At 41.0% G+C, this 19,967-nt stretch overlaps 1 protein-coding gene across 1 annotated transcript; it reads left to right on the forward strand.

Moving 5' to 3' along the window:
- The first annotated feature begins 2,706 nt into the window (after positions 1 to 2,706).
- On the forward strand, positions 2,707 to 4,360 carry LOC141651475 (uncharacterized). Its single transcript, XM_074459188.1, has 4 exons — positions 2,707 to 3,211; positions 3,335 to 3,615; positions 3,757 to 3,849; positions 4,325 to 4,360. Exons 1-4 carry the CDS (start codon positions 2,707 to 2,709, stop codon positions 4,358 to 4,360), a joined length of 915 nt encoding a protein of 304 aa, XP_074315289.1.
- The last annotated feature ends 15,607 nt before the right edge of the window (positions 4,361 to 19,967 follow it).

A 19,967-nucleotide genomic window follows, 5' to 3' on the forward strand; every position in this document is an offset into this window, starting at 1 on the left:
TATTAATATAGCATTTTAAGGCCATTTTATCCGTCAATTCCTTCCTATTTTGCTTTCTTATTGCATTCTATATGTCTAGTAGGAAAGAAGATAATGATGCGGAATCCCCGTCTCTCGTGCATATTCGGAAGCTTGTTGACGATCTTGGATGGACTAGTATGAAGAGGAGGCAAGAATGATGACCAAGGATCTAGAATAAAGAGTATATAGAAGGATCATAGGCTTAAAAGAAAGAAAAAGGGAAACTGCAGCTCAACCCGCTCGGGTCAAGAACAACCCGCTCGAGTTGTCCTTCAACCCGCTCAGATCAATTTCAACCCGCTCGAGTTGAAGCTCGGGACGCGCATTTTTCACTCGGGACGAGCGGATTCCCTTACAGGACCAAGCATGCTTCAGGCCACGATGCGCGGATTTCCTTGGGAGTTGCTACTCAATCCGCGCATGTCCCTCGGGACTTGCAAAGCTCTATTCAACACTTAAGCATTGTTATTTACTAATCTACCCTTGCTTAACCTAATGATGTACCACTATATATATACTCCATTTGTAATAATCAAGAGATAGAGCCCTCTTAGTGGAGGCAAACCTTCCTTAGATTAGATTAGGAGTAGATTAGAAAAGATTAATCTCAATCATTCCACATTAATCTTTTCTTAATTATTGTTCAAGTTTATTATTTGGTAATTGAAGATTATTGGGTCATTATTGGAGAATTGACAGCTCTTCATGAATCAATCAAGTTTTCTTCTATTATTCTTTCATTTCCAATTGTTCATCTTAAGTTTGGTAAAATCTCTTTACCCTTTACTCTTTATTGCTTATTTCTTCACTCTTTTATCATTTTTATACTTGTTGTGATGATTAACACCATTGATAACATGTTTTCCATGATAATAAGTGAGTAGTTACTTAACTAGGATTAGTGGGGGATTAGGAGAGTTAATCATAGGATAGATTTATGCTTAATGAGTTCATATGAATGCTTGCTTATTGTTCTTCAACTTATGCACATATCATGTTTGATGAAATGCTTGATTGACAACATTGCATGTTTCCTTATCCTTTCAACAACGCTTGTAAGATATAAACCAACTCAAGCCTTGTTAGACCTTGCATATTATTAAATAGGGAAAACCCAAGTCGACTGGTAGGTGTTGTAAAGTCTTAACCGACTCGGCTTCGAAACGTAAGTTTTCCTAGGAATTGGTTTATTATGCATGTAGTCTAATAAGAAGAATTAAGTCGATTTGTAGGTGTTGTAAAGTCACAAATGACTCGGCTCCGGGACCTAAATCTTCCTACGATTTATAAGACATGAACTAACTCAATTTCAACAATAATAATTTCTTGCATCTATATAACTCATTTATGCTATCTTACTGTTGGGCCCAGAATTGTCCTGCCTAACCAGACAAGAATCAGGCAACGTTCAAGGCTAAACCTGAAGAAAAAATACTCAAAGCCAGGCATTTGGAGTGCCTGGGCAGGCACCAAGCAGGAGGGGAGCACAGGGTAAGGCAACTAGAAAGCCTGACCCAAAGAAAGACTATAACAAGCATGAAGGCAGCACCATTAAGGCTGGTCAGGCGTCAAGAAGAGCACAATCAGGCTATGAACAAACTCCCTATAAACAAGGAAGACCTATTCAAACAAACGAGAAGAGAATATAAAGGAAATAGTCAAAGGCAGGAGCTGGAACATAGAACAAGAACACACAACCACCACCGGGTAAATAGGCCACGAGTCCTATTTACCAGGAAACCCTAAACAAACTCAGGAAGCACCGTTGGAATATCACTATAAATAGCATGAAGGAAGGAAGAAGAGGCAGATCATCATTCATCCGTGCAAACACACTATTACTCACATTATTGTAAACAATATCTAATTATTTACCATCGGTCTTATTTAGCAAAACGCCTGATATACAAATCCCCTATCAGGCAAACCAAAATCATAGTAAAATCCCCTCCTGGCTTGGTGCCCGTGGTTTTTTCCCTTATTCCCAGGGTTTTTCCACGTATAAATCCTTGTGTCTTTACATTCTATTTGTTTTCCTGTCTAATTATACCAGTCAGACGAGTCAAATTGAGTTAGATCACCCCTTAACATTTCCCTTGGCAGGATATTGATAGTTAGTAAAATTCCTGCCAAAACAATTGGCGCCCACCGTGGGGCATCTAGCTCAAAAATAATCAAAACCCAAAACCAAATAGCAAAAAAATTCAAGAAATGACAGAAGACAGTATTGAACAACAACTGGCTGGCGCCCAACAACAATTGTTGGAAATGGAACAGCTGAAACAGAAAATGGCCCAGGCTGAAGCTGAAGTTGCAAAATTAAAGGAATCAGAGTCCAGCTTAAAACTAAGGCCAGGATCAAAACTGAAAGTTCAACCTGGCACACCATTCTCCTCGATCATCAGGAACATTGATTTCTCCAACTTTGGTACTCCACCGGATCAAACCAATGCAACAATCATGATGGCCATGCTCCAGGAAATTCAAAAACACCATGAAAGATTTAAAAAGATTCCTGGAGTACCTACTCCAATTGAGGAAGCAAATCCAGAAAGCTATGCTGATTCACCCTTTGTGGATGAAATAGCAAGGATAGACTTGCCAAAGAAATTTGTGGTTCCTTCAATGAGAATCTATGATGAGACCACAGATCCACAAAATCATGTAGCCTATTACAAGCAAAGGATGCTGGCATCCTCTATTCCCAGTGAACTACGACAAGTCTGCATGTGCAAGGGATTTGGGACAACCCTGAATGAGCCTGCCCTAAAATGGTACATAAACTTGCCAAATGGAAGCATCAAATCCTTTGCTGACCTGGTCAAATCCTTCAACCATCAGTTTGCCAGCAGTAGGGAACTTGAGAAGAGATCCAGTGACTTATACAGGATCAAGCAAAAGCCTGGTGAATCAATTAGATCTTACATGACGAGATTTAACAAAGAAAAGGTGTCAATCTCCATATATGATGTTGGAACAGCTGTGGAAGCTTTCAGGCAAGGGCTACCCCTGGACAGTGATTTCTACGATGCAATGACTATGAAGCCCTATCATACCTTTGAAGATGTCCAGGCATTAGCCATGGGCTATATTCGGCTAGAAGAAGATAAAGGCTTCAAAGAATACAACCTTGACAATAACTCAGGATATGACAAAGTCAACAGAAAAAGTTCCAACCACAGAGGGAGCGGTTCCAGGCCATCTCTTTATACAAGACCTGACAGATCAGAAGTCAACTATGCACAAGAACAACGAGGTAACTCCTATACTTATCCCCCTATCCAAGAGTATAACTTCTCTGTTGATATTGCAGGATTGATCAAAAGACTTAACAATATGGGAGACATTGTCAAATGGCCAAAGAATACAGACAATCCCAACTCGAGGAAAGACACTACAAAATGGTGTGAATTCCACATGGACATAGGGCACACAACAGAAGAATGTCTGGGATTGCGCAGGCAAGTAGCCTACCTACTAAAGAAAGGATATCTGAAAGACCTGATGCCATCAAAGAAGAGGAAAGATGATGGAGCAAGAAAGAATCAAGAAAGGCAACAACGTAACCTACCCCCAGCACCACCCATCTATGAGGTCAAATTCATCAATGGAGGATCTGAGATCTGTGGCCTGACCAGTTCAGCTGCAAAGAAAATTGCCAGGGAGTCAAAAATAAAATCTCCTTTTAAACCTAGAAATTTACCTCAAATTACTTTTGACGACACTGATATGTAGGGAATTCCTGATCTACACCATGATAGCTTGGTTATCACCATGCAAATAGGAACTGCACGCGTCCTGCGAATTCTAGTAGATGGAGGCAGCTCAGTAAACCTGATCATGCTTGATGTCCTTAAAGCAATGAAGATTGATGAAATCCAAATCATAAAGAAATCTAATGTCCTAGTGGGATTCAGTGGAGAAACAAAGAACACGCTGGGAGAAATACACCTGCCAACATATGTGGAAGGAGTCTCCTCATATGAGAGATTTGGAGTCCTGGATTGCCTGTCTTCCTACAATGCTATCCTAGGAAGACAACGGATCCACAATGTCAGGGCTATACCCTCCACCTACCACCAATTTGTCAAGATACCAATAGAATGGGGAGTAACAACCATAAAAGGTGAACAAAAGTCTGCCCAGGAATGTTACACTGAATCATTGAAACCTTCCAAGATAGGTAAGTCCCTCGCTTAGCAATTACAGTACCCTGTCAGGACAACTTATGTGGCAAAAACCAAAATGGAAACAGATCAAGTCATTTTAGACCCTGAGTATCCTGACAGGCATGTACTGGTAGGATCTGATGTTCCTGACAATATCAGACCAGAATTAGTAAGCTTTCATAGGAATAAATCTTCATGTTTTGCCTGGTCTCATTTTGATATGACTGGTATAGAGGCTGATATCATTACACATAAACTCAATATTGACAAATCTTATAAGCCTGTGCAACAGAAAAGAAGAAAGTTTGCCTCTGAACGCAATGTCATTATTAATGAAGAAGTAGACAAACTACTGGACATGGGAATGATAAGAGAAGTCATGTACCCTGACTGGCTGGCTAATGTGGTAGTAGTACAGAAAAAGAATGGTAAGTGGAGAGTTTGTGTAGACTACACAGACCTCAACAAAGCCTGCCCAAAAGACCCGTTCCCACTTCCTCATATAGATGCAATGGTAGACGCCACAGCAGGACATGAACTCCTAATATTTATGGATGCCTCAAGTGGATTCAACCAAATCAAGATGCACCCATCTGACCAGGAACACACTGCATTCATCACAGAAAGAGGCATATTCTGCTACACAGCAATGCCCTTGGGCCTTAAGAATGCAGGGGCAACATACCAACGCCTGGTCAATATGATGTTCAAAGATCAAATAGGGGATACAATGGAAGTCTATATTGATGACATGGTGGTCAAGTCAAAAAAAGCTGAAGATCATGTTAGGGACCTAGAAGCAGCTTTCAAGATCCTAGAAGAATTCAATATGAAGCTCAATCCTTCTAAATGCCATTTTGGAGTTTCGTCAGGCAAATATCTGGGATACATGGTAACCAAAAGAGGAATAGAAGCCAGCCCAGAACAAATAAAAGCTATCCTGGAACTAGAATCTCCCAAGTCAGTCAAAGACATCCAAAAGCTAACAGGAAGAGTCGCAGCCCTGAACAGATTTATATCCAGATCATCAGAAAGATGCAGATCTTTCTATGACCTCCTCAGGAAGAACAAATCATTCAAATGGTCGCCTGAACATGAAGCAGCCTTCGAGGATCTCAAAACATACCTGACTACACCTCCACTGCTAGCCAAACCAAACAAATGAGAACCCTTGACGATCTACCTATCTGTCACTGAAACAACAGTAAGTGGAGTCCTAACCAAGGAGATTGAAGGCCAACAGCATCCAGTCTATTATGTAAGTAAGAGTCTCCTAGATGCAGAAACAAGGTATGGTCTACTTGAAAAATACGTACTTGCTTTAATCATGTCTTGCACTAAACTCAGACCTTACTTTGAAAGTCACCCAATCATTATTAGAACCAACCTGCCTATCAAATCTGTCCTGAGAAAGCATGAGCTATCAGGCAGAATGGCAAAATGGTCAGTACAAATTAGCACCTATGGCATAACCTTTGAACCCAGGACAACAATTAAGTCTCAGGCATTAGCAAACTTTGTGGCTGAATTCAGCCCTAACCTAGAACCAGACCTCATAAAAGAGGTCAACCCTCTAGACACCTATAAGTCAGGCTAGGAATGGACCTTACACGTAGATGGAGCAACAAATATGAGAGGGACCGGCCTAGGACTAGTATTGAAATCACCAAAGGGAGACCTAATTGCACAGGCTATTAGTTGTGAATTCAAAGCCACAAATAATGAAGCTGAATATGAAGCCCTGATAGTTGGACTTAAGGTATGTATATAACTTGGTGTGACAAACCTCAAGGTAAAAACTGACTCTCTATTAATTTCCAATCAAGTCAAAGGAACATATGCAGAAAAGGATTCAAAAATGGTCCTCTATCTATAATATGTCAAAAACCTTTGCAAAAAATTTAGTTCATTTGACATTGACCAAATACCAAGGGACTTGAACACTCAGGCTGATGCCCTAGCCAGCCTGGGATCAAATTTCAGCCCTACTGTGTTTGATAAAATACCCATTGTCCACCTGTTGGAACCAACCATAGAAAAACCTGATCAAACTTGTCCTACCCATGAGGACACAACTTCTTGGACTGAACCATACTATGATTGGTTCTTACAAGGGATACTCCCTAATGATAGGAATGAAGCAAGGGCCCTAAAAATCAAAGCCTCTACCTATACCATTATCAATAACATGTTGTTCAAAAAGTCACAAGCTGGACCTTACCTGCGCTGCCTGGAACCTCATGAAGCTAAACAGGTCATAGAGGATATACACGATGGATACTGTGGAAATCACAAAGGTGGCAAAAGCCTGGCTAGTAAAGTTCTAAGAACAAGCTACTTTTGGCCAGCCCTGAGAGCTGAGTGCATAGCCTACATCTCCAAATGTGAAGCCTGTCAAATCCACTCCCCTTATATCCACCAACCATCAGAGCTACTATATTCCATCTCAGCTCCCTGACCATTCATGAAATGGGGCATGGACATAGTAGGCAAATTACCTCAGGCACCTGGATCGAAAGTTTTCATGCTAGCAATGACTGACTACTTTTCCAAATGGATAGAAGCAGATTCATACAGGCAAGTCAAAGAGAAGGATGTCATATCATTCATTAAACACAATATCATATGTAGATATGGGATACCTTCATAAATAGTCCGTGATAATGGTACACAGTTTGTGGGAAAGAGGACAGAAACTTTCTGTGCACAATGGAATATTAACCTGGTAACATCCACACCAGACTACCCAAAAGCCAATGGTCAGGCAGAATCTAGTAACAAAGTAGTAATTAACTGCCTGAAGAAGAAGTTAAAAAGAAGAAAAGGCAGATGGGCTAAAGAACTGCCCTTAGTCCTCTGGGCCGATAAAACTACACCTAAAATAGCCACAAGCCAAACTCCCTACTCCCTGGTCTATGGCTGTGAAGCAGTAATCCCAGCAGAAATTGATGTACCAACCACCAGAAGCAGCCTGAATACCATAGAGGAAAACAGGCCACTATTACAAGACAGCCTGATCCTAACTAAAGAACTGAGAGATGCAGCCAAAATCAGGATAGCCTCCTACCAGCAAACAGTAGCCAGAAGTTACAATAAGAATGTCAACATTAGGGTGTTCAGGGAAGGAGACCTAGTCCTAAGAAAAGTCTTCCCTAACACCAGGGGCAAAAATGCAGGCAAGCTAGCCCCCACATAAGAAGGGCCATACCTGATTGATTCAATGGTAGGACAGGGAGCTTACAGGGTGCAAACTTTGACGGAGAAATGATCCCCAGATCCTGGAACATTTCCCACCTAAAGTTATTTCATGTCTAAACCAAAACCAGGTAAAACTATCAACTCTTTATGTGCTTGACTAAATTTTACATAACAAATCCTCTACAAATTATGTCTTCCTGCTATCTTCTATCTTGCCTGAATACGTGCCTATTATCTTTTATACAAACTTTGCCTCGCCTGCCTATTTAAATCCTACTATATCGAATCCTGAAAACTTTTTTTACGCCTTCCTTTCACTAGTTATACACTACATGTAGGCTTAAACAAATATTCAGGATTGAGGGCCACTCCACCCAATCTGAAAAGCTTTCCAGAAATGCTCTACAATAATTTGGCACCTGCCTGTCTAACCCAAAAAGAAACTGAGCTTAGTACATAAAAGACATGTACGATGGTGGAACAGACCAGACCACTTGTCTAAACAAACCCTCCTGACAGGCTGAGGGCCATAAGCCCTCCTGACTGGCAACCGCCCCTTCTTTTTAGAAGCCCTCCTAACAGGCAACAAAGCCATCATTTCCTAAATACGGAATAAGGGCCATAAGCCCTCCTGACAGGCATCATTCTAACAAAACACGTCAAAATGCATTATTTACATGTACAAATCAAGTCACTCAAAGGAATCAAGAGAAAAGAGGATTCAATTTATACCACGACAATGAAGTTGTCCAGGGAATACCCCTCTTGGATAAGGCATAAAATCTCAAATAAAAACCAAAACACATTGTCTGTCCAGGGAACATCCCCCCCTGGATGGGCCAAAACAAAACAGACTACTTCAAACCAAAATATAATAAACCAAAAAACAAATTAGCCTGCCTTGGAAGCAGTAGCAGAGCTGATCCCCTCATCAACAGGCTCCTCATCCTCCTCTTCCTCGTCATCTCCTCCTTCCTCGGCATCACCACTTTTCTCCTTGGACGGAGGAGAATCCACCTCCTCATCAGCATGCAGCTTACAAAGCTCAGGTTAAGTAGCATTCAGGTTGCCTAATTCCTGGTCAGGATCCCAGAAAGGCCTAACTTCAACAGGCTCCTTTATGGCATTTATACGACCCCTACCAAAGAAGTAGGTAGCAGCATCCTTATACCTGCTATGTACCAAATCCCTCTCAACAGCCAATTCCTCATTCACCTTCAGCTGCTCTTGCATAGCCTGCTTCTCAGCCTTTAACTCCTCCTGGACAATATCAAATTTAGCCTGAAGAGCTTTCAGGGCATCTTGAGCAGAATTCAACTTGGTTAACTTCACCACCAACCAAGCCTTCCCTGCCTCATTGTCCTCTTTCAAAGAATGATTCTCTGCCTTTGTTGCTTCCAACTCAGCCTTAAACTTCACAGCATCTTTCTTCAGAATCTGCACCTCCCAATCCAAGGTATCTTTAAGGTTGTTAATAGAATCCAGCTGGCAGGCACCCCTCAACATATCATATACATTCTGACAAAAAATATATGCCCATTTAAGCCACACAAAACAAAAAATAAATACCAGCACAAAAACAGACAAAAAGGAAAATACCTCCTGAAGCATAGTGATCAGATTGGCAGCATAATCCTTGGTGCGGTACATGGCAGCCAAAGCACGAGCAGAAGAATCCTCTGCCTCATACTTATAGTAAGGATCATCAACCATAAAAGATTTAGCCTGGATCTGTTCCTTAGCAAACTGAACCTCATCCAGCCGAGCCCTAACCCCCCTAACCTCATGAACCCCTCCTGACGATTCATCTAACCTTTTTCTCTTTTCCGCCCGACCAGCCTTATCCACAACCTTCTCAGGGGATACCATCTGTACCTCCTGAACAGGTTCCTGAATTTGTACTGCACTGTCACTCCCTGTAGCCTCACTACTCTTAGATTTCTCCCCCGTAATCTGGGGCAATAGAATCAGCCCTGATGAACATATTGGTTTGGGCCCATCCCTTATCATCTCCTGAATCAAAATTAGTGATCAGATGAGCCATCTTTGACTTGACTCGAAGGTTGAACCGGCCAGTAAAATGACTCTTTAAGTGGTAGACATTCTTAAAATCTTCCAGGGTGATGACCAGCTTATCTTTAGTGCATAAGTACTCGACTGAATGAACAATATTCCAAACCATTGGCATGAGGTTGAATGGAGGAACCCTAACAACCCTAATCACTTTAGCCATAAAAGGAGAAAGAGGAAGCTGACATCCACCCTTGAACGCCCATTCAAAAATACAAAACCAGCCTGGACTACCCCAGTTGGCCCTGACTGGACCGCTCTCAGGGATCCAAACCTCACCTTCAGCAGGAATAAGACCCCTGCCCTTTAGATAATGTTCAAAAGTTGGCTTCAATTGATTAGCCTCATGGAAAGAAGCAGCCAAAGCCTTCACAGGAGTATACTCAACCCCTTTGTATGACATAGATAAAATTTCTGGTAGAGCAGTCACCTCCACTACTTCATCCTCATGGATGACATATGGAACATCAACAACAACAGGAACCTTCTCAACCTCGGCAGGAGCTTTAGATGCAGCCGCCTTTCTCCTTTCTCCAACCATATTTTATAGAATTAATTGAAGACTGATTTTCTTTTGCAAAAGGAATTCTAGAAAGAGAAAGAAAAGTTTGAAGCTTGGGAATGTGAAAGCAAAATAAAACGAAGGGAGATATTTATAGCCGCAAAATCAAACGGGCAATAACAGGTGGATAAACCTAATCATGACTCTCCTAGGGTTTTGTGAATCTAGCCTATTTATGGCAATATAGCCATTACAGAAGTTGAACCAAACACAAATTCTATTCTGATTAAATATCCCTATACAATTTTTACCTGGCCCGAATTTTTATCTCCTTTTTCTTGGCTAGACCCATTAAGGGAATAAGAAGATAAGGGGCAATTGTTGGGCCCAGAATTGTCCTGCCTAACCAGACAAGAATCAGGCAACGTCCAAGGCTAAACCTGAAGAAAAAATACTCAAAGTCAGGCATTTGGAGTGCCTGGGCAGGCACCAAGCAGAAGGGGAGCACAGGCCAGGGTAAGGCAACTAGAAAGCCTGACACAAAGAAAGACTATAACAGACACGAAGGCAGCACCATTAAGGCTGGTCAGGCGTCAAGAAGAGCATAATCAGGCTATGAACAAACTCCCTATAAACAAGGAAGACCTATTCAAACAAACGAGAAGAGAATATAAAGGAAATAGTCAAAGGCAGGAGCTGGAACATAGAACAAGAACACACAACTACCACCGGGTAAATAGGCCACGAGTCCTATTTATCAGGAAACCCTAAACAAACTCAGGAAGCACTGTTGGAATATCACTATAAATAGCATGAAGGAAGGAAGAAGAGGCAGATCATCATTCATCCGTGCAAACACACTATTACTCACATTATTGTAAACAATATCTAATTATTTACCATCAGTCATATTTAGCAAAACGCCTGATATACAAATCCCCTATCTGGCAAACCAAAATCATAGTAAAATCTTCTCCTGGCTTGGTGCCCGTGGTTTTTTCCCTTATTCCCAGGGTTTTTCCACGTATAAATCCTTGTGTCTTTACATTCTATTTGTTTTCCTGTCTAATTATACCAGTCAGACGAGTCAAATTGAGTTAGATCACCCCTTAACATTTCCCGTGGCAAGATATTGATAGTTAGTAAAATTCCTGCCAAAACACTTACCATGATTCCCTTATGATCCCATGACATCCTAGTATCTTTATCATTTGTTTACATCTTTCATTTTATTGCTTCCTTTTCATTTCTTTCATTAGTTTAGAATCTCCAAACCCAAATCAATTGTGACACCCTAAGTGCAACTACAATTAGATTGAACAATACAAATACCCCCGTCCTTTGTGTTCCACCCCGACTTGCTTGCTATGCTAGTAGTTGGGTAATAAATGTGTTTGAGGGCGTACAACGACACGCTCAGTCAGTTTTGATCGTGAGAATTGATTCATAGCAATATTACTGTAATTACTGGGTTGAATGCATGCAACTGAAGAAACTAAACTGGTAAATTCAGACCTAGATCGAGAGATTGGAATGTATAGACCTGCTATGGACAATAGACCACACTAATGAGGGTGAAAGCTAAGTAAGTAGTTTTTTAGGGCGGATAACGGACCGAGAGGACCTTTCCATTACCCTTCTCACATCAGACCGACTGACCTACCTTTAGCTGATTTGTATAATATCATGGTGAACCGACATCCTAGCATCTCTATTTCTATTTTCCCTCAATCCTTGCTTTTAATTTAGTTTGTTAGTTTAGTAAAAACAACTTAAACCCCCTACTTTGTGACCATAGACAGACCGAATAACGAGTAGATAGTGACCGCCTCCATGTGGATACGATACTCAACTTGCCTCTGCTACATTAGTTAGAGCCTGTTGGTTTTATTTTTGATAGGGTTGCAACAGCCGTGTCAGTTTACATTTTTGTTGTAGTTTCTGGCTACTGTTTGCTGGTAGCAGGCTATTCTGATCCTGGCTGCATCTCTCAATTCTTCTGCCAGGGTTAGGCTATCTTGTAGCATTGGCTGGTTCTCTTCTACGGTGTTCAGACTGCTTTTTGTAGTTGGCACATGGATTTCTGCTGGGATTATTGCTTCACAGCCATAAACCAGGGAGTAAGGAGTCTGGCCTGTGGATGTTTTAGGTGTGGTTCTGTCAGCCCGGAGGACTAGAGGAAGCTCTTCAGCTCATCTGCCTTTTCTTCTTTTTAGTTTTTTCTTCCGGCAGCTGATTACCACCTTGTTGTTGGATTAAGTCTGACCGTTGGCTTTTGGATAGCCTGGTGTAGAGGTGACAAGATTGATATTCCATTGTGCACAAAAAGCCATTGTCCTTTTTCCCAAGAACTAAGTACAATTGTCACTAACTATTTCTGAGGGGATGCCATATCTGCATATGATATTAAGTTTAATGAATGATATGGTATCCTTCTCCTTGACTTGCCTGTATGAGTAAGCTTCTATCCATTTTGAAAAGTAGTCAGTCATGGCTAACATGTAGACTTTTTGTCCAGGAGCTTGGGGTAGTTTGCCTACAATATCCCTTCCCCACTTCATGAATGGCCAGGGAGCTGAGATGGAGTGTAGTAGCTCTGATGGTTAATGTATGAATGGATAATGAAGTTGGCAGGCTACACACTTGGAGCTGTAGGTCAGGCAGTCAGCCTTTAGGGTTGGCCAGAAGTTGCCTGTTCTTAGAACCTTGCTTGCCAGGCTTATGCCGCCTTTGTGATTTCCATAGTAATCATCATATGTGTCCTGAATAACCTGTTCTGCTTCTTGAGGTTTCAGGCATCGCAGATAAGGTCCGGCCTGAGACTTTTTGAACAAAATGTTATTTATAATAATATAGGTAGAAACTTTAATTCTAAGGGCCCTCGCTTCATGCCTGTCTTTGGGTAGTATCCCCTGTAAGAACCAATCATATTATGGTTTGGTCCAGGAATTTATGTCCTCATTGATGGGACAAATTTGGTCAGGCTTTATAATGGTTGGTTCTAGTAGATGAACAATAGGTATCTTATCAAATACAATTGGGCTGAAATTTGATCACGGGCTGGCTAGGGCATCAGCCTGGGTGTTTAGGTCTCTTGGTATTTGATCAATGTCAAATGAACGAAATTCTTTGCAAAGGTTTTTAACATAGTCTAAATAAAGAATCATTTTGGAATCCTTTGCAGCATAGGTTCCTTTGACTTGATTGGAAATTAAAAGTAGGTCAGTTTTTACCTTGAGATTTTTCACACCAATATCTATACATACCTTGAGTCCAGCTATAAGGGCTTCATATTCAGTTTCATTGTTTGTTGCTTTGAATTCACAACTAATAGCCTGAGCTATTAAGTCTCCCTATGGTGATTTTAGTACTAATCCTAGGCCAGTTCCTCTCATATTTGTTGCTCCATCTACGTGTAAGGTCCATTCCTGGCCTAGTTTTTGGGTTCTAGATGATTGACCTCTTTTATGAGGTTTGGTTCTAGGCTGTGACTAAATTCAGCCACAAAGTCTGCTAAGGCCTGAGATTTAATTGATGTCCTAGGTTCAAAGTTTATGTCATAAGTACTTAGTTGTACTGACCATTTTGCCATTCTGCCTGAAAGTTCAGGTTTGTCAGGATAGATTTGATACGCAGATAGGTCCTAACGATTATTGGGTGAGTCTCAAAGTAAGGTCTAAGTTTTGTACAGGATATAAATAAAGCAAGTACGTATTTTTCAAGTAATCCATACCTTGTTTCTGCATCCAGGAGACTTTTACTTGCATAATAGACAGGGTGTTGTTGGCCTTCAACCTCCTTGGTCAGGACGCCACCTACTGCAGTTTCAGTGACTGATAAGTAAACTGTCAGGGGTTCTCCTTTATTAGGTTTAGCCAGTAGTGGAGGAGTAACCAGGTAGGTTTTTAAATCTTGGAAGGTTGTTTCGTGTTCAGGCATCCACTTGAATGACTTGTTCTTTCTGAGGAGGTGATAGAAGGATCTGCATCTTTCAGATGATCTGGATATGAACCTGTTCAGGGCTGCAACTATTCCTGTTAATCGTTGGATATCTTTGACTGATTTGGGGGATTCTAACTCCAGGATGGCTTTTATCTGTTCTCGGATGGCTTCAATCCCTCTTTTTGTCTCCATATATCCTAGGAATTTGCCTGAAGAGACTCCAAAGTGGCATTTGGAGGGGTTGAGCTTCATGTTGAATTCTTCCAGAATTTTGAAGGCTATTTCCAAGTCCTTTAAATGATCCTCTGCCTTATTTTATTTGACCAACATGTCGTCAATATAGACCTCCATTATGTCAACAATTTGACCTTTGAACATCATGTTGACCAGGCGTTGGTAGGTTGCCCCTGCATTTTTCAGGCCAAAGGGCATTGCTGTGTTGCAATATATGCCCCTTTCCGTGATGAATGCAGTGTTTTCCTGGTCAGTTGGGTGCATCTTGATCTGGTTGAATCCACTTGAGGCATCCATAAATGTTAGTAGTTCATGCCCTGCTGTAGCATCTACCATTGCATCAATGTGAGGCAGTGGGAATGGATCTTTTGGGCAGGCTCTGTTAAGGTCTATGTAGTCTACACAGACTCTCCATTTGCCATTCTTCTTTTGTACCATAACCACATTAGCCAACCATTCAGGATACATTACTTCACTGATCATCCCCATGTCTAAGAGCTTGTCCACCTCTTCGTTAATGATAGAGTTGCGTTCAGGGGCGAACTTTCTCCTTTTCTGTTGTACAGGCTTAAATGAAGTGTCAATATTAAGTTTATGGGTGATAATATTAGCATCTATACCAGTCATATAAAAGTGGGACCAGGCAAAACATAAAGATTTGTTTTTAAGAAAACTTACTAGTTCTGGTCTGATATTGTCAGGGATATCAGATACAACCAGTACATACCGATCAGAGTACTCAGGATTTAATACTACTTGATCTGTTTCCATATGGGTTTCTCCTACGTAAGTACGTCTGACAGGGTACTGTAATTGCTAGGCGAGGGACTTACCTACCTTGGAAGGTTTCAGAAATTCAGTATAACATTCTTGGGCAGACTTTGTTCGCCTTTGATGGTTGCTATCCCAATTCTATTGGTATTTTGACGCATTGGTGATAGGTTCAAGGATTAGCTCTGACATTATGGATCTAAGGCCTGCCTAGGATTGCATTGTGGGATGAAAGGCAATCCAGGACTCCAAATCTTTCATCTGATGAGACTCCTTCAACGTAGGTTGGCAGGTAAATTTCTCCCACGGTGTTTTTAGTTTCACCACTGAATCCTACCAGGACATTTGATTTCTTTATGATCTGGCTTTCATCAATTTTCATGGCTTTCAAGACATCAAGCATAATTAGATTGACTGAGTTGCCACCAACTACTAGGATTCTCAGGACATGTGCAAATCCAATTTGCATGGTAATGACCAGGCCATCATGATGGATATCCGAGATTCCCTGCATGTCAGTATCATCAAAAGTAATTTGAAGTAAATTTCTAGGTTTAAAAGGAGATTTCATTTTTGACTCCCTGGCTATTTTCTTTGCAGCTGAGCTAGTTAGGCCGCAAATCTCAGATCCTCCATTGATGAACTTGACTTCATAGATGGGTGGTGCTGGAGGTAGGTCACATTGTAGTCTTTCCTGATCCTTTCTTGATCCGCTGTCTTCCCTGTTTTTTGATGGCATCAAATCTTTCAGGTAGCCTTTCTTTAACAGGTAGGCCACTTGCCTGCGCAGTCCCAGGCATTCTTCCGTGGTGTGTCCTATGTCCATGTGAAACTCACACCATCTTGTTGTGTCCTTTCTTAAGTTTGGGTTGTTCGTCTTTTTAGGCCACTTGACAAGGTCTCCCATGTTGTCAAGCCTTTTGATCAATCCTGCATTATCAACAGAGAAGTTATATTCCTAAATAGGGGGATAAGTATAGGAGTTACCTCGTTGCTCATGAGCATAGTTGACTTCTGATCTGTCAGGCCTAGTATAGGGGGATGGCCCGGAGCTGCTTCCTCTGTAATTAGAACTTTTCCTGTTGGATCTGTCATATCCCGAGACATTAATATTGGCATTAGCCTTGAAACTTTTGTCTTCTTCCAGTCTGATGTAGCCAATAGCTAATATCTGTACGTCTTCAAAGGTCAGGCAAGGTTTCATAGTCAGCTCATCATAGAAATCACTATCCAATGGTAGTCCCTGCTTGAAAGCTTCCACGGCTGTTCCAAAATCACATCTGGGGATTGATACTTTCTCTTTGTTTAATCTGGTCAGGAATGCTCTGATTGTCTCGTCAGGCTTTTGGTTGATTATGTATAGGTCACTGGATCTTTTTTCGAGTTCCCTGCTGCTGGCGAATTGATGGTTGAACGAGTTTATCAGATCTGCAAAGGACTTGATGCTTCCAATTGGCACGTTTATGTACCACTGCAGGGCAGGCCCATTCAGGGTTATTCCAAATCCCTTGCACATACATACTTGTCGCAGCTCATTAGGTATGGAGGCTGGCAACATCCTTTGTTTGTAGTAGGCTACATGGTTCTGAGGGTCCGTGGTTCCATCATAAATTCTCATTGATGGTACCACAAACTTTTTAGGTAGATTTATCTTTGCTATCTCATCGACGAAGGGGGAGTCAGCATAACTTTCAGGGTTGGCTTCCTCAATGGCTGCAGGCACTCCAAGAATCTTCTCAAATTTCTCATAGAGTTTCTGGATCTCCTGGAGTAAGGCCATCATTATAGCCGTGTTAGTCTGATCTGGGACAGCCTCATCATTTGGAGTATCTTCTGAGTCTGTGTCATGATCTCCTGCTTTGGATTTTGATGGAGTTGGAGTACCAAAGTTGGAGAAATCAATGTTCCTGATGATTGAAGAGAATGGTGTTCCAGGCTGAATCTTCAATTTTGAGCCTGAAGCTTTGTCTCCCAGCCTTTACTTCAGACTAGATTCCGATTCCTTTAGTTTCATGACTTCAGCCTCAGCCTGGGCCATTTTCTGCTTTAGTTGCTCCATTTCCAATAGTTGTTGTTTGGCAGCAGCCGGTTGTTGTTCTATGTTATCTCCAGTCATTTTGTGGAAGAGTTTATGTGTTGTTTAGATTTAGGTTTTGATTATTTTTTAGCTAGATGCCCCACGGTGGGCGCCAATTGTTTTAGTAGGAATTATCACAAAGATAATGTCCTGCCAAGGGTATAATTGCAGGGCAATCTAACTCAAAATAAGTTGCCTGACTAGCAGGACAGATCGAATAAAGAACAAATACGAAACTAAGACACAAAGATTTATACGTGGAAAAACTCTGGAAATAAGGAAAAAAAACCACGGGCACCAAGCCATGAGGGATTATCACTATGATTTTGAGTATCCTGACAGGGAATGTGTATGTCAGACAAGGAATAGAGTGTGGCTGCTTAATAATAATGCTAAGTGGTTTATGATTACCAATATGAGAGTAAAAATGTGAGTGAATAAATAAGTGTCTTCTTCTTTCTTCTTCCTTGTTATTTATAGTAGCCTTGCAACGGTCTTCTAAGTTGTTTTAGGCTTTCCTGGTAAATAGGCCTCGTGCCCTATTTACCCGGGAGTGGTTAGTTGATTTCTGATGTGAACATTATTTGCGCACATTTAGTCCCCTAATTGAGCCTATTTTGCATACTATTATACCATTCTATAGCCATTTTATCCGTCAAAACCTTCCTATTTGCTTTTCTAGCGCATTTCATATGTTTTGTAGAAAAGGAGATAATAAGGCGGAAATTCCCGTCTTTCGTGCATACTTGGAAGCTTATTGATGATATTAGATGGACTAGTATGAAGAGAAGGCAAGAATGATGACCAAAGATGTAGGAATAAAGTGTATATAGAAGGATCAAAGGGTTAAAAGTAAGAATGACGAGAGGGAAGGCATTACAAGAAGAAATCGCTCGAAAACTGAACCAAGGGTTGCTCCTTTGGCTCTGAAAATATGCTAGATGGAACGGCGTCGAAAAAACAAGTGATCTAGGCTTTTGAATCACTCCAATAGGAGTTCGGATGAGAAAATGACGTCCGTTTTACAATCCGAGCTCAAACAAAGAAGTTGTTCGCCAAGACGCCCGTCCCGTGCTCAAGACGCCCGTCTTCCTCAAGACACCCGTCTTCCCCACAAGACGCCCGTCTTCCCCACAAGACGCCCGTCTTTTGGCTAGGAAAAACAAGAAAATTCACTGGAAGAGAATCCGCCCGTCTTCTCGGGAATCCGCCCGTCTTCCCCCAAAGCCGCCCGGGCAAAATCTCCAGAATCCGCCCGTCTTCTCTCAAAGACGCCTGGGCCCAGACCACCGAATCCGCCCGTCCCGTGCTAAAGACTCCCGGATTCCAAGGCAGTCAAATTTCGTTTCTTCAAGCTTCAAGAAAGATGCCCATCCTTCGAAAAATACCGGCGTTTCCCTGCTCAAATCTAAAAAGTGTAATTACTAATTTAGCCTTAGTTAACCTAATGAATCCCTACTATATATACCCCGTTTTGTAATAACCAAACCATGAATTTTTTAGATTAGAATCAAGTTTCCTTAGATTAAATCAAGTTCTCTTAGATTAGATTAGGAGTAGATTAGAATAGATTATCATTTAATCTTTCCACAAATTACACATTAATCTTTCCTTAATCATTGTTCAAGTTTATTATTCAAGTTTATTATTGGGTAATTGAAGATTATTGGGTTATTATTGGGAGATTGACAACCTTCCATCAATCATCAAGTTCTTCTATTATTCTTTGCATTATTATTTTGGAATCTCCATAGGTATAATTCTCTTAATCCTTGTTTAAATTATTGTTAATCTTTCTTACTTGTTCATCATGTTTTACCATGTTAATATGATTGACAACCTTGTTAGCATGTTAAACTTGATAATGAGTGAGTAGTCTCTTAGCTAGGATTAGTGGGTAATTAGGGAAAAGCAACATGGGCTTGATTCATGCTTAATCTAATATGTTTTCACAATTAAATTGCTTGCTTGTTGTGATGTCAACTTTATGCACATGTTATGTTTGATGAAATGCTAAGCCTATGAATCCTTGCATTTACAACCATCTCTTATCTATTCAACTTGACTTGTAAGATATAAACCAATTCGAGTCTTGTTAGACCATGCATAGAAGTTGATTAGGAGGAAAGTAAGTCGACTTGTAGGTGTTGTACAATCTAATCAATTCGGCTCCGGGACCCAACTCTTCCTAAGAACCGTAAGACATAAACCAACTCGGTTTCTCCACGACATTAATTGCTTGCAACTTTGTGAACATGTTTGTATGATCAACACCATGAATCGCCTATGACCCCATGATATCCTAGCACCTTTAATTAATTGTTTACATCCTTCTTTTATTGCTTGGTTTATTATATTGCTTGCATTAGTCTAGACACAACTACAAACCCAAACAAATTGTGACACTAGCATAAATTGAGATAGATGGACTTAGAACCCAAAGCACACCGTCCCATGGATCGACCTCGACTTACCGCTAACTAGTTGTTTGTTGAGTATTATAAATGTGTTTGATTGGATGTGACCCGACGACATCACCCACGTCAAAATGGCGCCGTTGCCGGGGATGGTGCTATGCGATTAAGTTCTTACTTGTTTGTTTATTTTGATTTTGCTTTCACCTTGAGGAACTTGTTCCTCAAGGATTGTTCTTACCGTTTTTGTGTAGTTTCCATGCTTATAGTTGTTTCCTTGTCTTAGCTATGATGGCTCAAGACTTTACATATGGAGTATGTGGTGGATTTTTTTAGTATGACTACAATGGGTATGGGGAGTTTGAGGAGCAAGTCAACACAAATCTACCTTACAACTCATACATTGAAATCCTAACTACTACCCCAAATTTTCCAACAAAAATCCTCACATCCAATATCCACAACAACCACCCACCCAATACCCACTTCATAATGAGTTTCAATTGCCACAATACAACCACTTTCACACCTACCCACAACAAGAAGATGAACCCATTCAAAATGTGATT

The sequence above is a fragment of the Silene latifolia genome, chromosome 4 (assembly GCF_048544455.1).
Source record: "Silene latifolia isolate original U9 population chromosome 4, ASM4854445v1, whole genome shotgun sequence".
NCBI lineage: Eukaryota > Viridiplantae > Streptophyta > Magnoliopsida > Caryophyllales > Caryophyllaceae > Silene > Silene latifolia.

Bases quoted from the DNA above. Each gene is read 5' to 3' on its own strand.
- LOC141651475 (XM_074459188.1), top strand. From the start codon at position 2,707: ATGCTGGCATCCTCTATTCCCAGTGAACTACGACAAGTCTGCATGTGC. The intron at 3,212-3,334 runs GTTCCAGGCCAT...TTGATATTGCAG, and splicing joins TTCCAACCACAGAGGGAGCG to GATTGATCAAAAGACTTAAC. The intron at 3,616-3,756 runs GTCAAATTCATC...ACTGATATGTAG, and splicing joins CAGCACCACCCATCTATGAG to GGAATTCCTGATCTACACCA.